Here is a 17,479-nt window from a genome sequence, read left to right as displayed (position 1 = left end):
AGAAAGCAAAAGGGATATTTTCTTATCACTATAAAAGTGAAAGTGAAAACTGGCAACCGGTTATGCCATTGATCGCTGTGTTCTGCGCTGTATTGCAATATGCCTTGAGGGGCTGGATTGGGCATGAGGTGGCCCTGGGACTTTAAGGCCAAAGCTACCTAATGATGCAAGTGCATCCGAGGGCTTTTCATATGCGGCTGGACATATCCAGCCGGCGGCCACACACCGCAGTACCTCGGGTGAGTACAGGACATGGTCAGCCAGGGGCCAACTGGACATTTCCCCAGTGTGCCAGATGGCTGGTCCGGGGCCCAATGTCTTGTAGAAGATATACATGTTCTACCTCAGAATAAACTCACCAACAATTATTATATATATATTTTATTAAAGCTAAAATATGGACAAGTCGGACAGGTAAAATATGAAGGAAATTTTGTAAAGCTCTCTATTTGAAGCGAGATCCATTTCTCATAGTTAATCTGAAGTGGACACCTACCACTTGACCAATGTTACCAGAGGTCAAAAACGTCACAAAACAGTCCAGTAGGACCAAGGGTGCATCCTCCTGCGTCATGGACTTTTTGCTCCAGCCGGTGAATGAGAGATCAGGCTGTCAAATGACAAACATCTGGTCTCCACTCTGACAGCTGGGGCCAAAATTTGAGCACCCTTACAGTCAGCAGGGATTTAAATGCTGGGGCGGAAGCTCGGGCATTTCTTCCAGTGATGTCAGCGAGGAATCCTTGTGATGGAGCAGCGATTAGCAGCGAATGTCGAGACCCAGATTGAGTCTCCTGCCACAGCAACTCACTGACTATGACACAGCTGCCATAAGGCAGCGACCAGAGGGGTATCTGTAAAATCCCCCGACAACTGTAGAGGGGAACCAGCTGATTGCTGGGTAGGGGAACACCAGAGACATATACATAAAATATATAACAAAATAATAAAACCTTTGTACTGAACATAAACCAGAGATTTTATGCAGTTATTTTTCTGGGCAAAAAATGAAAATCAGAATTACAAAGAATGAGATTTAACCGGAAGAAATTAAACTTTAAAAGATATTGATAAAAACATGGCTTCCTAAAAAGTGGCAAAATGGCTCTTATTAAATACCCCAGGGTGTCTCATCACGATAAGTTTTATGATTTTAAAATATTATATTCTTTTATTTCATATTGTGTATTTTGTGGTCAGAACAATAACTCTCTTATTTCCGTATTTTACAAGCTGCCTAGACGATACCTAGGAACGAGAAACACACAATTGATAAGATGCGTATATCTTTACAATTAACTTGTAATACATCTCTATTTTGATATGTTTTTCTTTTGCCATAATTAGGAAAAAAAAAATAAAAAAAATGTGACGCTTTTGATAATCCCGTGTCCCTAAACTCACCGGCTTTCTGGTTTCAAGAGTTTTCTTCTCAAATTTATTCAGGATTTCAAACTCTGAAGATGTTTCCTGAGAAAAATAAGGGAGATGTTATGAAATTACAAAACTACAAGAAAAACAAGAATATATAAGAGAAACCTATAGAATACTAACGGAAGGCATTTCAACAAAAGACGCTTCTAACAAATCACAGACTGGATATTATTGGAAACAAATTTTCATTTTGAAAATGTTATTTGCTTCCTTTTTCTCTATGCAACAACGTGACACTTCGGTTGAACGTTCATACATCAAATATTTATCCTCAAACTCCAAAGTAACTAAGTAACAGAAAGTTACTTAAAATTTACAGAAACTACCTTGACTGTTGGTGATTATTAACAAGCCTTTCCTTAAACATTAAAATGAATGTTGTGGTCTTTTAAAATTAGAATATGCTATTTCTATTCCAAAAAAAGTGTTTTTTCTTCAACCAGTCCCGCTCTGATCTCAGAATATCTCAGAATACATAAATAAATGAGATCTCTAAACGAGCAAAAAACTAAATGCAAATTAATATACAATAAGCTAAACCGAGGACATCCAACCCGTAATAGCTCTATTACCTTACTGCATCCACCTGGGCTAAGTTTCTGAGCTTGGGAAATGCCCCTTCAGTAAGAATTCTCTTTGTAAAACGTATAGAAAGCCTCGGTAAGAGGCATCTGCTCATGTCACATGAAGTCAAGGAGAAGATGTTTACATGACTTAGTCATTGACATGGGAGTACCTGCATACCACATTCTAAACCAGGACATTCAGTAATCAGCCGCTAATAAACAGGGCAGGGATCCCACACGCCAATTACTGCACAAAACAATATTCTTACAAAACACTTCACTCACTAACCGTTGAAGTGCTGCAAAACTTTAAAATATATATATATACATATATATCTTACAAAATTTGGAGACAATTAAGTTACAAGCTTCTGTTGGGCATTATCAGCTTGTAGACTGTGATCCAGATGCGGATTGCCCCTCATGCCCCTGCAGTGAGATCCGGGGGTCTGACTTCGATCAATATGTCCAAACTCAACTAGATCTCTTCAGTTTTGTTGGTGTAAATAAGTTCCTCAATACAGAAGAGGTGGGAGAAAAACGGGCTGCTCGGCTTCCAACAGAATGAAAATAATTATTAACTGTGATTTGTTGATGCCCAACAGAGGTAGACTGTTATGCCATGCAGCCTGACTCCTACGGCTATGCGTGCGAGTGCAGATGGTATACGGTGAAAGCATTAAAATATACGAGGATGAGGCAGGACGTATATTTCAAAGAAGGAGAAATTATAGGACAAGATGGTTGGTGGCTTAAATGTATTAAAATATTAATACACATATGGATACAAATGTATCACCCTCAATCAAAAACCAGAATAAAGTAGAAACACCAGCCAGGATAACAGTCAAAGCAGTTCTTTTCTTTATTTCTGGAAACACCGACCGGTTTCGGCGTGAACAAATGCCCTTATTTGTTTGTTCACGCCGAAACCGGTCGGTGTTTCCAGAAATAAAGAAAAGAACTGCTCTGACTATTATCCCACCACAAGAGGTAACAAAGCGGTCCTGGGATGTTAGAGATAGGTACTTACACTCGGTGAAGTTTTATGATCAGCCTTGGGGGCAGTGAGATTTGCGTGGTCATTCATGTCTGAAATTTGATCTTCAAAGAAGCTATTTGTCTTCCCTGAAAAAAGTGAAAGAAAAAAAAGCTTAAGCAAAAGAATGAAAGCAGAAATCACTATTAGCCATTTCACATAAAAATGGACTCACGCAAGATCATCTGATATTGGGGTTTGTTCAATGCAGTGTGAGTTAAAGGTGACCTAAAACACTGCATCGACACAATTACTATGCTGGGCCAAGTCTGCTAAGCAACTTACATTCATTGCAGTTAGCCAAAAAATGAAGTTACTGCTCCTTTGTGCCGTATTTTCTGTAGCGTCCTTAACCTCCTGTGTTTTGTCTATCACTGCATGTTAGTTGGTCTAGCAAGCGAATAGGTCAAAAGCACAGCAGAGTCCCCAAGAGTACAGTGTTTTGGGGAGAGTAGAAGTGTATGAATGCCTAATGCCACTGTAACCGAATGAACAATGAAATCTTTCTAGAAAGTGAATAAAGCGATTTTGTACCTATCAATAACATGGACCTTAAGTGTACAAAGACAACAACATAAAATACAGTATAGTTTCTGACAACTAACCTGGCTCTATCCGTTTGGTGTGTACAGCCTCTTCTGCAGAAGGTGTTTCATGATCAATGGAAAACAACTCCAAATGTTTGTTTTCCTTCACAAGCGCTTCTGCTTTGTGGCGGAGCTTACTGGCTTCATTCTGCGACTCTTCTAAAAGATCTCCTACATGAACGAGAGAACGAAGCTCAAGATCTGAACGTAGGACTTATATGAAAACAGAAACTGGAAAGTGATCGACGAGGGCAGGTACGGCATAAACGAAAGCGAAGATCGCAAAAAAGAAAAGTGAAACTGACGGAGGAGCATGTGTGCGAGATGATCGATATAAGAGGGTCAACAAAAATGCAGTATCAAAATATAGAATGGCACAAAAACAAATATAGAATGGCACAAACCTTGCTCAAAGGTTTTTTATTTTTTTTTTCTTAAGAAAATAAATTATCCTACAAGAAAGAAAAAAAAAAAAGACTTCGCCTCATAATGTAATGTAATCTTTTATTCAGATTTGCGGCAGTAATTCTAAGTCTCCTCGGTTTCGTTATCCAGGTACTTCCGCAAAAGGAAAAACATACATATGACATCATGTAAGAGTATGATGGAATAATGTTGGAAATGGTTACCCAGGCTTTTGATTCCTTCCATGTTTTCCATTAACGCTCTCTGGTCTCTTGGATACACCTTTAATGCGGAATGCGTTGGCAGATTACTTCTGTTCCCACCCGGATCATATATTCTGTAGGGTCCTTTGCCTTCCATGAATCGTTCATACAAACACAACAACGGCCCAATCCACTATTTTCTAGAATAGAAGAAAATTTATAGAATGACTCCTTTTGCACTGCGTTATATATGTAACCCGTGTACAATGGGACATTATTGACTGTGAGTTCTAAAATAATGTTACTATTTCACACATTTTTGTTTTGGAAGCACATACATTAAAGTAAAGTAGTCGCAGAGCACTTTAACCCCTTGATGACCGACAGTTTTTGAAATCTTGACAATGGCTGTTTTTTGACATTTTTGCAGTGTTTAGCTGTAATTTCCTCTCTCGTTTACTGCACCCTCACAAAAAACAAAAAAAAACTTGCCAGGGACATCACGGTGAATCCAGCATCCGTGAAATGCCCAGCGTGGTTACGTAATGCAAGTTACTTGACCCATGCTGGGCGCCTAATGGCCCTTGCTTCACCCTGCAAAAAGTTAAACTTTTTTATATTTTGATGCTAATAAATAATATTTATTAGCATGAATATGGTTTAACATGAAACCTTGAAAGAGTTTTAATCTTGGACAGGTGCACTAAAACACAAAAGAGGAATAAGGCTTAAACATGCTAGCTTGAGTCGTTATGATGTAAAATACCCTTTGGCATGAAGGCGTCAACCGCGGTACTGTACAAAGTGACGCAACATTGAAGAAGGTGTGTTTTATGTCATACTGTCCCAATAAAAATCCTTTAACTGCAGTATAAAAATGTATAAAAAAACGAGGACATGATTGGGGAAGAAAAAAAGGACACAAAAAGACAAAAAAAATCCCTGTTTGTCAATCTCCGATATAGATAATTAAATTTATTTCATTCCAGATTGGCTACGGAATATGATGGCGCTACATAAATCATTAATTACACCGTGTCTCATCCTCTCTCAACAAGACTGTAAGCTTACAAGACCGGAGACCGCTCCTCCTCCTCCTGAGCCAACATGTCTTAACGTGTTATCAGAAACACGCACACGCTAGACAAAACAGTGCTATATAAATAAATGTAATATAATCACCGCAAGGTCAGATGCAGGTTTACATCTCGTGTGCACAATATATACACACACGTACAACACACTAACAGACACCAAGGTAATTCGCAGCCACTTTCTGCTGAACCTTCAATGGTTTGGTTATCCAACCCCTATAATTTACAATCAGGGAACGTCCCGTCACTTCCTGACATATTAAAGTACAAAGTAAAGGATAAACACATGAAACAAAATGCTTCTTTATAACTGAAGTCAATAGTACCTTCCTGTTCCTTATGTGCATCATTAGACTTCTTCCTCTACAAAGTGATTGCTCACCATTTGTAAAGTTGCTCAGTTGAAGATGACTGGCAATGATTTGTTCAGACTTTAGGGAGTGGAGAGAATTCATTGAATGGGAAGGCGAGTATTAATTGAGCATACCGAGTGTCCCAGTCTTCTGTATCATGGACAAGTTGGGGAGATCCTCTGATCTGGTCTGACTGGCCCAGGGAACTGTAACATCAGAGGTAGCTCCAACCTGACCACCTTGAGAAGTTCTACAGAAGAGCACCTCAATGTGGTTTTTCAGGTAAGGCGGGTATGTGCCCATACCTCAAAGCCCCCCATTTCTGTCTCTATCAACACCCCTTAACATATGTATCCAGATCTGGACATCTAAAATGTGTGTGTGTGTGTGTGGGGGGGGGGTTATACACATATGCTGCTTTAGCCAAATTTATTTTACTCCACAAATCTCCAAAACGATTACAAAAAACATCAAAAAACAAAGCCCTAATATAATTATTAAAACAAATTTGTGAATTTGACATTTCCCCATTAAAAACAGGGACCCCTGCCTTCAATTTGTATGGTTTGTACTGGTAAAAATCCCAAATAACAGATTATGATGCTTTTTACGTGACCCTTTTGTAATAGATCTGCTGGCACTCTATTGTTATATTTTACGTTACGATAGGAATCCTGACTTGGTGTTAAGTATCTGTTCATGCCATAAGGACATTTTTTTTTCTTCTTGACAACACATTAGATCAGCTAATAAATTGCCAAGGGACAAAATTCTGAATGAATGAATAAATAAAACAAACTCTAAAATATCAAAGCGACCAAATGAAAGGCATTCAAAGGACTTCTTGATGAGTCGGAGATTGTTGAGTAATAGTAAGGGGAACAACCTGTTGAACATCATGCAAGTGACTGCTGTGGAATTTCCATGAAACTGAGTAACCAGGAAAAAAAAACATCCACATAAGTCGGCTTGGCCTGAGTCAGCTTCCTCCGTACGCCAAGAGCAGATCAGATCGCACCGTATGACTTTGGTTCTGCAGAGCTTTTACATAGATTCATTGGAGGTTAGGCATTAAACATGATTTTGGTGCAAGGTTTGGAAAGTGGTCTTATTCCCATAGCAACCATCGATATAAAGTTTGAAAAGGCTTTTTATCAGAATCAGTGCTTATACACAACTGCCAATCAAGTATTCCTTGGATCATATGCCTGCTATGGTATATATTCACACACACAAGACAGCAAATACATAAGTTAAAAAGCTATGCTGGTGTAAAGATGCTACCATAAAAAAATGTATAGTATTGATGCCAATTTTATAATTATTTATAGGAACGGATTTTCTCTTTAGGTTGATGGGGTATCCAAATAACTCAAATTACAGCCGGTAGTATCTGAATAGTACAATGTCATACCCTCCAACATTTCAGGTGTCCGAATCAGGGCAACTGCACAGTGGACATCCTCAAGGGCCTTCTCAAGGAGCATTTGCTCTGAAAAAAAAACCTTGTCTTATAATCGAGCAAATATTGTATTTTACAACTCCCTAAGCCATCTGGGGAGATCAGAACTCCCTAAGTGTTTCATGTTCACCATTGGCAAATGCGGGACAGCCGCCCAAGACAGCAGGACAGAGTCCCCAAACCAGGACTACAGGATGGTTTGAAGTATTATGGTGCTTGTTAAGTAGGTGATCACCAGGTCCAATTTTTATTCTATATCCAATTGATCCCACCTGTCACATTGCCAAAAATAAGTGTACTCTAGCTCAGCCGAGGACAGTCCTACAAAATAAGTTAGTGGTTTGCTAGTCACAAAAGTGCAGATGATATTCACACATGCTAAAATGCAGTGCCATAGGAAGGGCGAGGCGAGGCGGGTGAGGCATCTGCCTCGGACGCAGGTGCGAGGGGGCGCACAGCCGCCTGATCAGCAGCTGCAGCCTCCAGGACTGGTTGGGAAGATCACAGATCTCCCTAACCAGCTCAACAGGGCTCCGTGGTGAATCACATTACTGCCAGCAATGTGATTCACTATGAAGCCCCTAAAAAAACATTAGCGATTCTATACTGGAGGGGGCGAGAGGAAAGGCCGCCTCCCCTGGCGAGGCAGCGGCACGGTTGTGCTCTCCCCAACCAGCCCTGCTCATCAGGCAACCCCGTGGGCAGTGTGCACCCAGGCACCATCAGCACTGGTTTGGGGAGGAGGTTTCCGATGAGCAGGGCTGGTTGGGGATAGCACAATCCCCCCTCTAACCAGCCCAACATAAGGCAGAGCAAGGTCTGTCAATTCAGACCTCGGCTTCCGTGCTCCCTAATCACTACGCACCAGCAAATGATGCGTCAGCCTGGCGCTCTGTATCAATAGCCGGCACGTAGTGATGAGGGAGCACTAAAGCTGAGGCCAGGATGGAAGACAGAAGATGATGGAAGTGTGTGTAAAGGCAGTGTATGTGTATACACGTGTGTGCGTAAAGGCAGACATGTGTATATGCCTATTAATGGGCAGTCATGTGTATATATTTGTGTGTATGGGCAGTCTGTGTGTGTGTGTGTGTAAGGGCAGTGTAGGTATTTGGATGTTTGTAAGCTGGTGTGTGTATGTGTGTGTAAGGGCAATGTATGTGTATATGTGTATTAATGGGCAGGTGTGTGTAAGAGCAGTGTATGTGTATACGTGTGTGTAAGGGCAGTGTAGGTATTTGTATGCTGGTAAGATGGTGTGTGTATGTGTGTGTGTAAAGGCAGTCGTGAGTAAGGGCAATGTATGCGTATATGCGTATTAATGGGCAGGTGTGTGTAAAGGCAGCGTGTATGTGTGTTTATGGACAGGTGTGTGTTAAGGCAGTGTATATGTATATATGCATGTGTATATGTGTGTGTATGTGTATATGCGTATTAATGGGCAGGTGTGTGTAAGGGCAGTGTACGTGTATATGTGTGTTTATGGGCAGTCGTGTGTAAAGGCAGTGTATGCATATGTGTGTGTTAATGGGCAGGTGTGTGTGAAGGCAACGTGTATGTGTGTTTATGGACAGGTGTATGTAAGGGCAGTGTAAATAAAACAACCTCTGTAAAAAAAAAATAGCCGGGGGGCGCAATTTTCCATTCTTGCCTTGGGTGCAGAAGGAGCTAGCTACGGCTCTGCTTAAATGATCTTAACGGTGAGCATCCGTCCGGACCTCGTTTGCCCAGGTTTCTCCATGGTAATTTGCCTAACCCCAACAAAGGATGTGGAAACAATCGCCATAAAAATATGTCTACTTTAAGTTTTATTCTCCTCTGCGGTATTCTTAGAGAACATGCTACTCAAGATCTTTAATGACCTTTCAGTTGATACTTTCCAGAAAACTCATATGGAAACTACGAGGCCCAGACAACAAATATTTGCATCCTTGGAAATGCATCAGACCATGTCTACTTTGTTGTAATCGCCTTCTAAAAAAGAAATCATTTTCCGTAAATAGCTTTTGTCACCACAATGTACGATGTTTTTGGGTGACACAACACAAGTTTCCAGTTTGTTAGGCTACAGTCTTACAATCTCACCAAGTAGCTCCGATGCCCACATGCTATCTCAACACACACAAGGTTAATAATCAGAACAAGTAATGCCAAAAAACATTTTTGTCAGAATCATGTGATCGGAGGTTTCACACAGAAGCTACTTGATCAAAACTTTCTGAAAGCAAATGTTTCTTCTTAGATCAGCATTTTCACTGCTTTGGAAGATTTCCAAACAATAAATTATTGTGAGGTCTTGAAGACTGGAGATGGTGAACAATGTTCTGTCTAGGAACTTTCAAACTCCTTTAACTGACTACCACAAACACTCAACAATACCCCCAAATCATGCAGCCATATACACATTCTAGTTACCTTTCGAATAAATGTTCTATACACCGGTATCTAATATAGGATTCACTATATGTCATAAAATGAATTGCGGGAATGTATAAGTGTATGGTCTTGAGTGAGTGAGCGAGCATATGGTGTTAGCATGAGTGTGTGAGAGTCGGAATATGGTGTTAGGAGCAATAGTATCTACATTATTGACACTCAGACAGGTTTCTTTTCTGTGCGCATCCACAAAGTGGTGTGGGGCAGAGCTCTGCGCGGGACTGCTTTTTTAATCCTGCCCCCGCAGATTTTTTGCCCAATCCCGCCCGCTCCTGCAATGTGGGTGTTCCGCTCCGCCACATTTGTGGCCAATCCCGCCCAGTCCCGCCACATTTGTGGCCAATCAAGCCCACCTCCTTACCTGAACTGCAGATTTTATGCCCAGTCCCACAAGGCTGCCCTCGAGTTGCTCCCTCACAGCATCTCTTCTCTTGCTCCGCCCCGGAAAAGAAGGCAGAGTCACGTGATGTGACATCACTTACCGTGACTCTGCCTTCTTCCTGGGCGGAGCAAGAGAGGAGACACTGCAAGGGAGCAGCACGAAGGCAGCCTTGCGGGACTGCGCGGGATTACCGGGACCCGCAGGTACAGTGCCTGACCGCCCGCGCTGGGACCCGCCTCCCAAAGCAGTCCTCTAGTGTGGGGTTCAGTATGGAAGCCAGAAGAAGGGGAAAAGCCTTAATATCACATGATCAAGAGAACGCAGCTACTTTGAGCGCTGTGTTTTAAACGCTAAATGAAGACTGTGATAACTTTATATATCGTGCCAAGCCTAAAGCACAGCGGTCAGTAACCTTCACACCGGATGGATAGCAGACACGTGTGTGACATGATTGTAGACCTGACCAACCATCTCAGAGTGTGGTGTCTTCTGGTTACGCGATACAAGACACCGGAAGGCCAAGTCACAACAAATATATATAAAAAAGTCCCTATGTCTACAAACCTTTGGGTTTTTCAGACCCGATCCCAAATAAAAGCGGCCACACGATGTTTAGCTTATAAAATTCCGGAAAGAATGTGGTCACGGAAAGACCCTAACTCTTTCCAAGCTTTACAGCACTGACACACACTTCTGGAGCAAGGACAATGAATTAGTTGAAAGCAGTGTAGGAAGCACAAATACAGAATGTCAACTTTCCACACATTTTTGAGGAGGAATAATCATTCCGATTCCAAGAACCGAATGCTGCTGCTCTCATGGTATGGATTTAGGTTGCGTTTTACATACATATAGAATTGTTTTTTTTTTTTTTTTTTTTGCAGTAATCCAGATTTGTCACCTACTCTTTTATGGTTATCGGTTAGAGAGATTTAATGAAAATCACTACATATAAGCTTATAAAGGTCCCTATATATATACCGTATTTGCTCGATTATAAGACGAGGTTTTTTTCAGAGCAAATGCTCTGAAAAATACCCCTCGTCTTATAATCGGGGTCGTCTTCTAATCAGACCTCAAATAGAGGTCTGATTATGAGACTAAGATCCAGATCCCCCGCACCGCTGCATTTAGGGGGTTAAAAGGCATATTATGGGGCAGAGTGGCATATAGGGAGGTATAAGGCATTTCAGGAGGCAGAGTGGCGTTAAGGGGGCATTTAATACTGCACTCTGCCTCCTGGAATGCCTTATACCTCCCTATATGCCACTCTGCCCCATAATATGCCTTTTAACCCCCTAAATGCCAGAGTGGCATATAGGGGTATAAGGCATTTCTGGAGGCAGAGTGCTCTATACAATGCCTTTTAACTCCCTTAATGCCACTCTGCCTCCTGGAATGCCTTATACCTCCCTATATGCCACTCTGCCCCATAATATGCATTTTAACCCCCTAAATGCCAGAATGGAATATAGGGGTATAAGGCATTTCTGGAGCCAGAGTGGCACATAGGGGGTCAAAAGGCATATCATGGGCCACAGTGCCATATTGGTGTGGCAAGCCTGGGGGCAGATGTGCGTAACTGGGGGACAGGTTGGAAAATACAAGAAATAAAAACAAAAAAAAATATTTTTCTCAATCATAGCTTTTATTAAAAAAAATAGTTTACATGAATTAACATTTACTGGTAAAACTTTTTTCCTTTAGGGTCGTCTTATATTCAGGCTTTTTCTTTTTTTCCTAAGTTAATATTCAGATTTTGGGGGGTCGTCTTATAATCAGGGTCGTCTTATAATCGAGCAAATACGGTATATACACACGTGGATCCAGCAAATCATACTACTGTGCACAGGTCTGGACTGGCCATCTGGCAACCTGTACAAATGCCCAAGGGGCCAGTGTCAGACTTGTATGTCTGATCTAGCCCACGGGCGCACACACTAAAATATACTTTTCCAGAGCTGCGTAATATGATGGGGCTTTATAAACCAATAATATACATAATATTATTAATAATAATAATATTCAAATCATATCTAGATTGGTCTTGTTGCTTTGTACGAATCACAGAATTTACCAAAATTATGGGAATTTACACAAATTTAAATGAACAAGTCTACTGCGAATAAACCTATAAAAGATTGTTTACTAAAAAAACAACCCAAAAATACATACCAGAGGAGCAGATGTATTCTGCTCTCAGAATAAAGATGATTATTCCTCCCCAAAAACATTGATATTCTCGATTCATGCTCCCTACAGTGTTTTAAACCTACTCCAGAAGCCTGAGCCAGCAACGCTAAGACTCATTTCCTAGTTTGCTGCGTCCCATACTCCAGAAATGAATACTCTTACTTAAAGGTGCTGTTCCACTTTGACACATTATTTGCACTCTCTAGAATGTTAAGCGAATATACGTTACAGATCTGTATTTTGAGTCTGTCCTCTGATAGCTTAATCACATAACTATAACAGAGAAACTGTTAAAGGCGACAACCTATCAGTGCTTGTTCTTGTATCACATGACCATTAAGTATTCCCGGTACAAAATGACCTAAATTAGGACAATCCATTACACAGTCCGGGTTTTAAAAGAAACCCAACGCACTACAGATGTTGCGATTCCAAAGAAGATCCTAAACGCCCAATAATGGTCCATTACACTTATTATTCATAATAATAATAATAATAATCTATCGTGTGACGTTTGCCCAGATTGAAAATTCAAGCAGCCAGCCAGTTTAGTTCCACAAAGTAAAAAAAAACAAAGCTGGTTCTAAAACAAAGTAAAAAAACAAAGCCCGTTCTAAAACAAAGTAAAAAAAAAAATATATATATCGGAACAATGTAAGTTAAGGCAAAGTATTAACCCCTTAAGAACCAGGGAGTTTTTGGTTTTTTTTTTAAAGAAAAAATTATAATAAATCATTTTGCCGATTGTGACCACATTTTCATTCATCAAGAACAAAAGTCGGAGGTTCGAAGACAATCAGATATCGTCGCAGTGTTATTAAAAAGTATATTTACAAGCTTTAGGGCACGTCACTGGTCATTAAGGGGTTAAGCGTCAAAAACTCAGCTTAAAAGTAACCAAAAACTGCCCCGATACACGTATGAAAAAACATACCTGTGTATTGTCGGGTGGTCCAGAGGGGTCCGATCCAGAGCCGGCCCTATACACGGCCTCCTCTATTAGCAAGCGGCCCAAACGCTACTCGCCTGGACCCATCAAGAGACCCCCGTTTACTCGCGTGACCCACCAGATCGTTCAGTGTACAGCGTATATCTCTGTATAGCCTCAGAGTTACATTTACACACAAGAAACAGGTATACCCATTGTACAGCGCTGCGGAATATGATGGCACCATATAAAATAAATTTATAATAACAAGTAACCTCTAATCATTCCTCGGTCTCAGCTTAGACTCAAGATAGCTTTATGTCTATCCCATGTTTAAATTCCCTCATTGTAATATCTTCTACCACCTCTGACGGGAGGCTGTTCCGTTGATCCACCACCGTTTCGGTAAAGTAAAACAGTAAAATAAATAACACTTTATGAATAATGAGCATCTTTTTCCATTAGCGAGAGAGCAGGATTCCCCTTTTAGATTAAAATCTCAGATGTTTAGTCCAAGTGGTAAATATATACATGTACTTGAGTATTAGTACTAAATCAATCGCAGTTTTAATGCCGTTATACATTAAAAAGGTTTTTAAAAGTTTATAAAATAAATATTTGACATCTTCAGTAGCTGAATATTCTATAAATAAGCAAAAAACATCTTTACCGTTTTCCCACGATAAGTATTTATCCAAAACTAATACAAAGCACCCAGACCAAAAATATATATCGCTAAATATCAACAGAAATGATGCGGTTCCCGCTACAGCAACTGCAGCGCCTGCCTCAGCATGATGGGATTCACTGCCCTCCACAACCACAGGTTCACTAACTTGAGTGCTGGATACAATGAGTGGCTGGGAATAGTAGGTGTCATAATCCTTTTTTTTTTTTTACATACCTAAACCTGCACATGAATATGATGGCTGGTTCAGCATAGTGGGAGTTAGACCACAGCAGCTGGGGTGGCAGAGTTTACCTAGCCTTGCTCCTGAAACAGCCCAGGACTACCAGTGTATTGGCTCTCTGAGCATAATGGGAGTCTTTATTACCCCCCCTACAAATACAGCGGCCAGCTGGCTGCCTAAGCATAATGGGAGTCTGAGGACCTGGTAGCTGAAGTGCCACTGGTATCCCTCTTCCTGACACTGGACTGCAGATCATAATGGGAGCAATAACTGGAGCAGTGCAATTACTTATGACCCTCACATCATAAATCCATATACTAGCTGGCTGAGCATGTTGAGAGTAGCAGCTGACAGCATCAGGACTCAGGGACGCCGCATGCAGATTGCTGTGAAAGGATATTACTTGTGGACTCGTTACTCGTTTAGTACATATTGACGGTAATAGAGCGCATGGCCCAGCATGCGGACAATGTAAACAGCTAGCAATACATGCGAATAAAAGCAATACGCTCCCAGGGTGTGACGGGTACTCACCATGTCTGCGCGCCCCTCTGCCTGTGCCTTGGTCTGATCCTTTACGCTTGCAATACAAACCATTTTACAAAACAACAGCCACAATGCCCCCCTCACTCTTAGGGTAATACTAATTACTTCCTGCGGAATTCCCCGGTCCTCTCTGATTGGTTTATCTGCCAGTCACGGCGCGCCCCCTTAGTCAGCTGGTATGTAGTGCAGGATGAATGCAACACGGAGAACACACGGTGCATGTGGTAAACGCAGCCCCGTAATCAGGACTGTATTCCATCCCTGAGTAGAAGTAGCAGCCTCTGCCCAGGACCTAAATCAATGAGTAGAAAGAGCAGTCTCTGCCCAGGACCCAAATCCCTCAGTAGAAAGGAGCAGTCTCTGCCCAGGACCCAAATCCCTCAGTAGAAAGGAGCAGTCTCTGCCCAGGACCCAAATCCCTCAGTAGAAAGTAGCAGTCTCTGCCCAGGACCCAAGTACCTCAGTAGAAAGGAGCACTCTCTGCCCAGGACCTAAATCCCTCAGTAGAAAGGAGCAGTCTCTGCCCAGGACCTAAATCAATGAGTAGAAGGAGCAGTCTCTGCCCAGGGCCCAAATCCCTCAGTAGGAAGGAGCAGTCTCTGCCCAGGACCTAAATCCCTCAGTAGAAAGGAGCAGTCTCTGCCCAGCACCCAAATCCCCCAATAGAAGGAGCAGTCTCCTTCCAGTACCCAAATTCCTCAGTAGAAGGAGCAGTCTCCTTCCAGTACCCAAATCCCTCAGTGGAAGGAGCAGTCTCATTCTCATTCCTCAGTCCTCTCATCTAGGAGCTCAGAATGTGTGCTCGGTATATGTCCCTAAAAGCCACACTAATGGCTATAGAAACAGTAGGGATCGCTGTTATAAATAAATCGATTGCTCTTCTAAATGTCGCGCTGAGTTATGTAAATCATTACTAGAAGGTGCCAAAAGTCCTGGTGATTCAAACCTCTCAACAGTCCTGAATTTTCCGGGACAGCCATGATTTTCAATCAAGGGGAGAAGCAAATCAGTCGAAAGAATTGTACCATGGAGAGGTTGCCGCCAGGCTGCATTTTCTGTATCAAGTAAGTACTTTTAATTGCATTTTTTGACAGAATGCATATTACTGAACCTAACCTCAAAACCGACACACAAATCAGAACTCATGTCCGCTTCCTGCCCAGGTTCTTCCTACTTCCTGCCTACTCCCATCTACTCCCCCCCCCACTTGTCCTTCATTTTTGAAGTGTAAATGGAGCCAGCCCTGTTCCTATTGTGACTAGCCTCACCCTCTGATCATTGCCACAGTCCCAAAGGAGGGAGACGCTCTGATCAGCAAAGTATGGTATGGTATAGTATGGATTACCAATTCCGACCTTGGCTAACCTTGGGTATGGAACTCTCCTTCTCCTGCTGCTTATTGGAGGACGGAGGGGTGATTATAGTGGTGGGGCTAGACCAATGTAGTTGGCTGCTGGCCCTGTACCAAGGAGCACCCAGCTCTGCTTTCGCTTTACCTGTCTCCCTCATGCTTATCGATCCAGTAGTGAGTGAAGTGGAGTGTGGGGATGTGACGTCATATCCCAACACCCTACTTGTTTTAGGTTTACATAGACCGCAAACACAAAGGAAGGTGGGAGCCTCACGTGCCCTTCTTTCTGTTCTGGACAATGCAAATCCTGAGAGCGGTCCTAGCATACCTAAATACCACCCTGACGGAGATGAAAACTGCCCCAAAGGCCCATCATCATCAGCAGTGATTTCTAGACAGTGAAGAGTTCCTCCTAAAATGAGACCAACAAGGCATGGGAATGATTGTTGTGAAGCGTAACACATGGAAGAAGCCTTCAGGAAACCTCAACAAAACTGAAGTTCTAGCTAGTAATACCGTAGTTCCTGTTGAAACAAAAATCCCAATTGTACGGGAGGCGGAACACACTTTAAGTGAAAGGAGAAGTGCGTGTTCCTCTTTGTGCATTTTGCTTATGCTCTTGAAATCACGTGATTCACTGTGATCACGTAAAGGTGTATCAGATACTTAGAAAGTATTTCAATCACCCGAAACGGTAATAGATGAGTACTCGTAGTAAATTGCAAATGCACTGGGGGGTTTCTGCAGACCACAGAGCTGTTCAACTGCAGCTCTGGAGCTGTAGCTTCTTCCTAAGGCAGGGCTTGACAGCCGTCTGGTCGACAGTACCCCACGATCCCTCGCTCTAGTGGCAGACCTCTCTGTCCAGGACTCGGTCTTACAACTGCGGCAGAGCTCCTGGACCCGATCGGACATCCTGGGGTTAGCTGATCGCTGCGATTAACCAATCATAGCGATCCCTGGCAATCGCACAACAAAGTCAACTCTGACACTGATCGTGGGGTACAGAGAGTGACCGAACTACAGGTATATATACTTTATAAAAAAAAATTATAGAATTTATTAACCCTTTCCATCCGCTGTGTTCTTTTAAACTTTATTTTACTTTTTTATATATTTTAGTGCCCCTACTTTTTTTTTTTACATTTTAAAGCTTTTTAAATATTTTAATGCAACCCTGTGCTATTGCTCGGATTGCTTTGGTCAGTACATTGGTCAGATTTTTTTTGGTGGGTATTGTTTTATTAATTAGGTGGGCAATTGGTTAGGTTAGTCTTAGGTTGGGAATTATTTTTTATGTGTTTAAAATGCCCCATACCTATAGTGTGGATGAATTTTAGCGTCCAGTTAAATACTGCATTCAAAATACTCTGGGGTGTCTAGTTTTCAAAAATATATGGTTACATTGGGGTAAATTGAATTGGCCAGCATCAAAGATATCTTAAAAATGACATGGGTGCAGAATTCTATGTTGAACAAATTAAATGCATGTGTCCCAAATGTGTCCTTTTAGTCCCCAAACAACACAACAAACCTATGTTTCGGTGGTATGATTGTACACAGGAAATATTGCAAAACACATATTTGTT

The 17,479-nt window shown here is 41.7% G+C and overlaps 1 protein-coding gene across 1 annotated transcript in view; it reads right to left on the bottom strand.

Moving 5' to 3' along the window:
* The window catches only part of TNIP1 (TNFAIP3 interacting protein 1), a 32,081-nt gene extending 17,464 nt beyond the window's left edge, over window positions 1-14,617 (bottom strand). Inside the window, exons 1-5 of the mRNA XM_053463477.1 lie at window positions 14,528-14,617; window positions 4,256-4,434; window positions 3,645-3,797; window positions 3,034-3,128; window positions 1,405-1,470 (exon numbers count right to left, since the gene is read on the bottom strand). Coding sequence (XP_053319452.1) covers window positions 1,405-1,470; window positions 3,034-3,128; window positions 3,645-3,797; window positions 4,256-4,391 — 450 coding nt within the window. The 5' untranslated portion in view covers window positions 4,392-4,434; window positions 14,528-14,617. The remainder of the gene's footprint in view (window positions 1-1,404; window positions 1,471-3,033; window positions 3,129-3,644; window positions 3,798-4,255; window positions 4,435-14,527) is intronic.
* Window positions 14,618-17,479: the final 2,862 nt, after the last annotated feature.

This window comes from Spea bombifrons, chromosome 4, assembly GCF_027358695.1.
Source record: "Spea bombifrons isolate aSpeBom1 chromosome 4, aSpeBom1.2.pri, whole genome shotgun sequence".
Lineage (NCBI taxonomy): Eukaryota > Metazoa > Chordata > Amphibia > Anura > Pelobatidae > Spea > Spea bombifrons.
The sequence above is the reverse complement of the archived record's forward strand: the minus strand, read 5'-3'. Positions and strand labels throughout refer to the sequence as shown.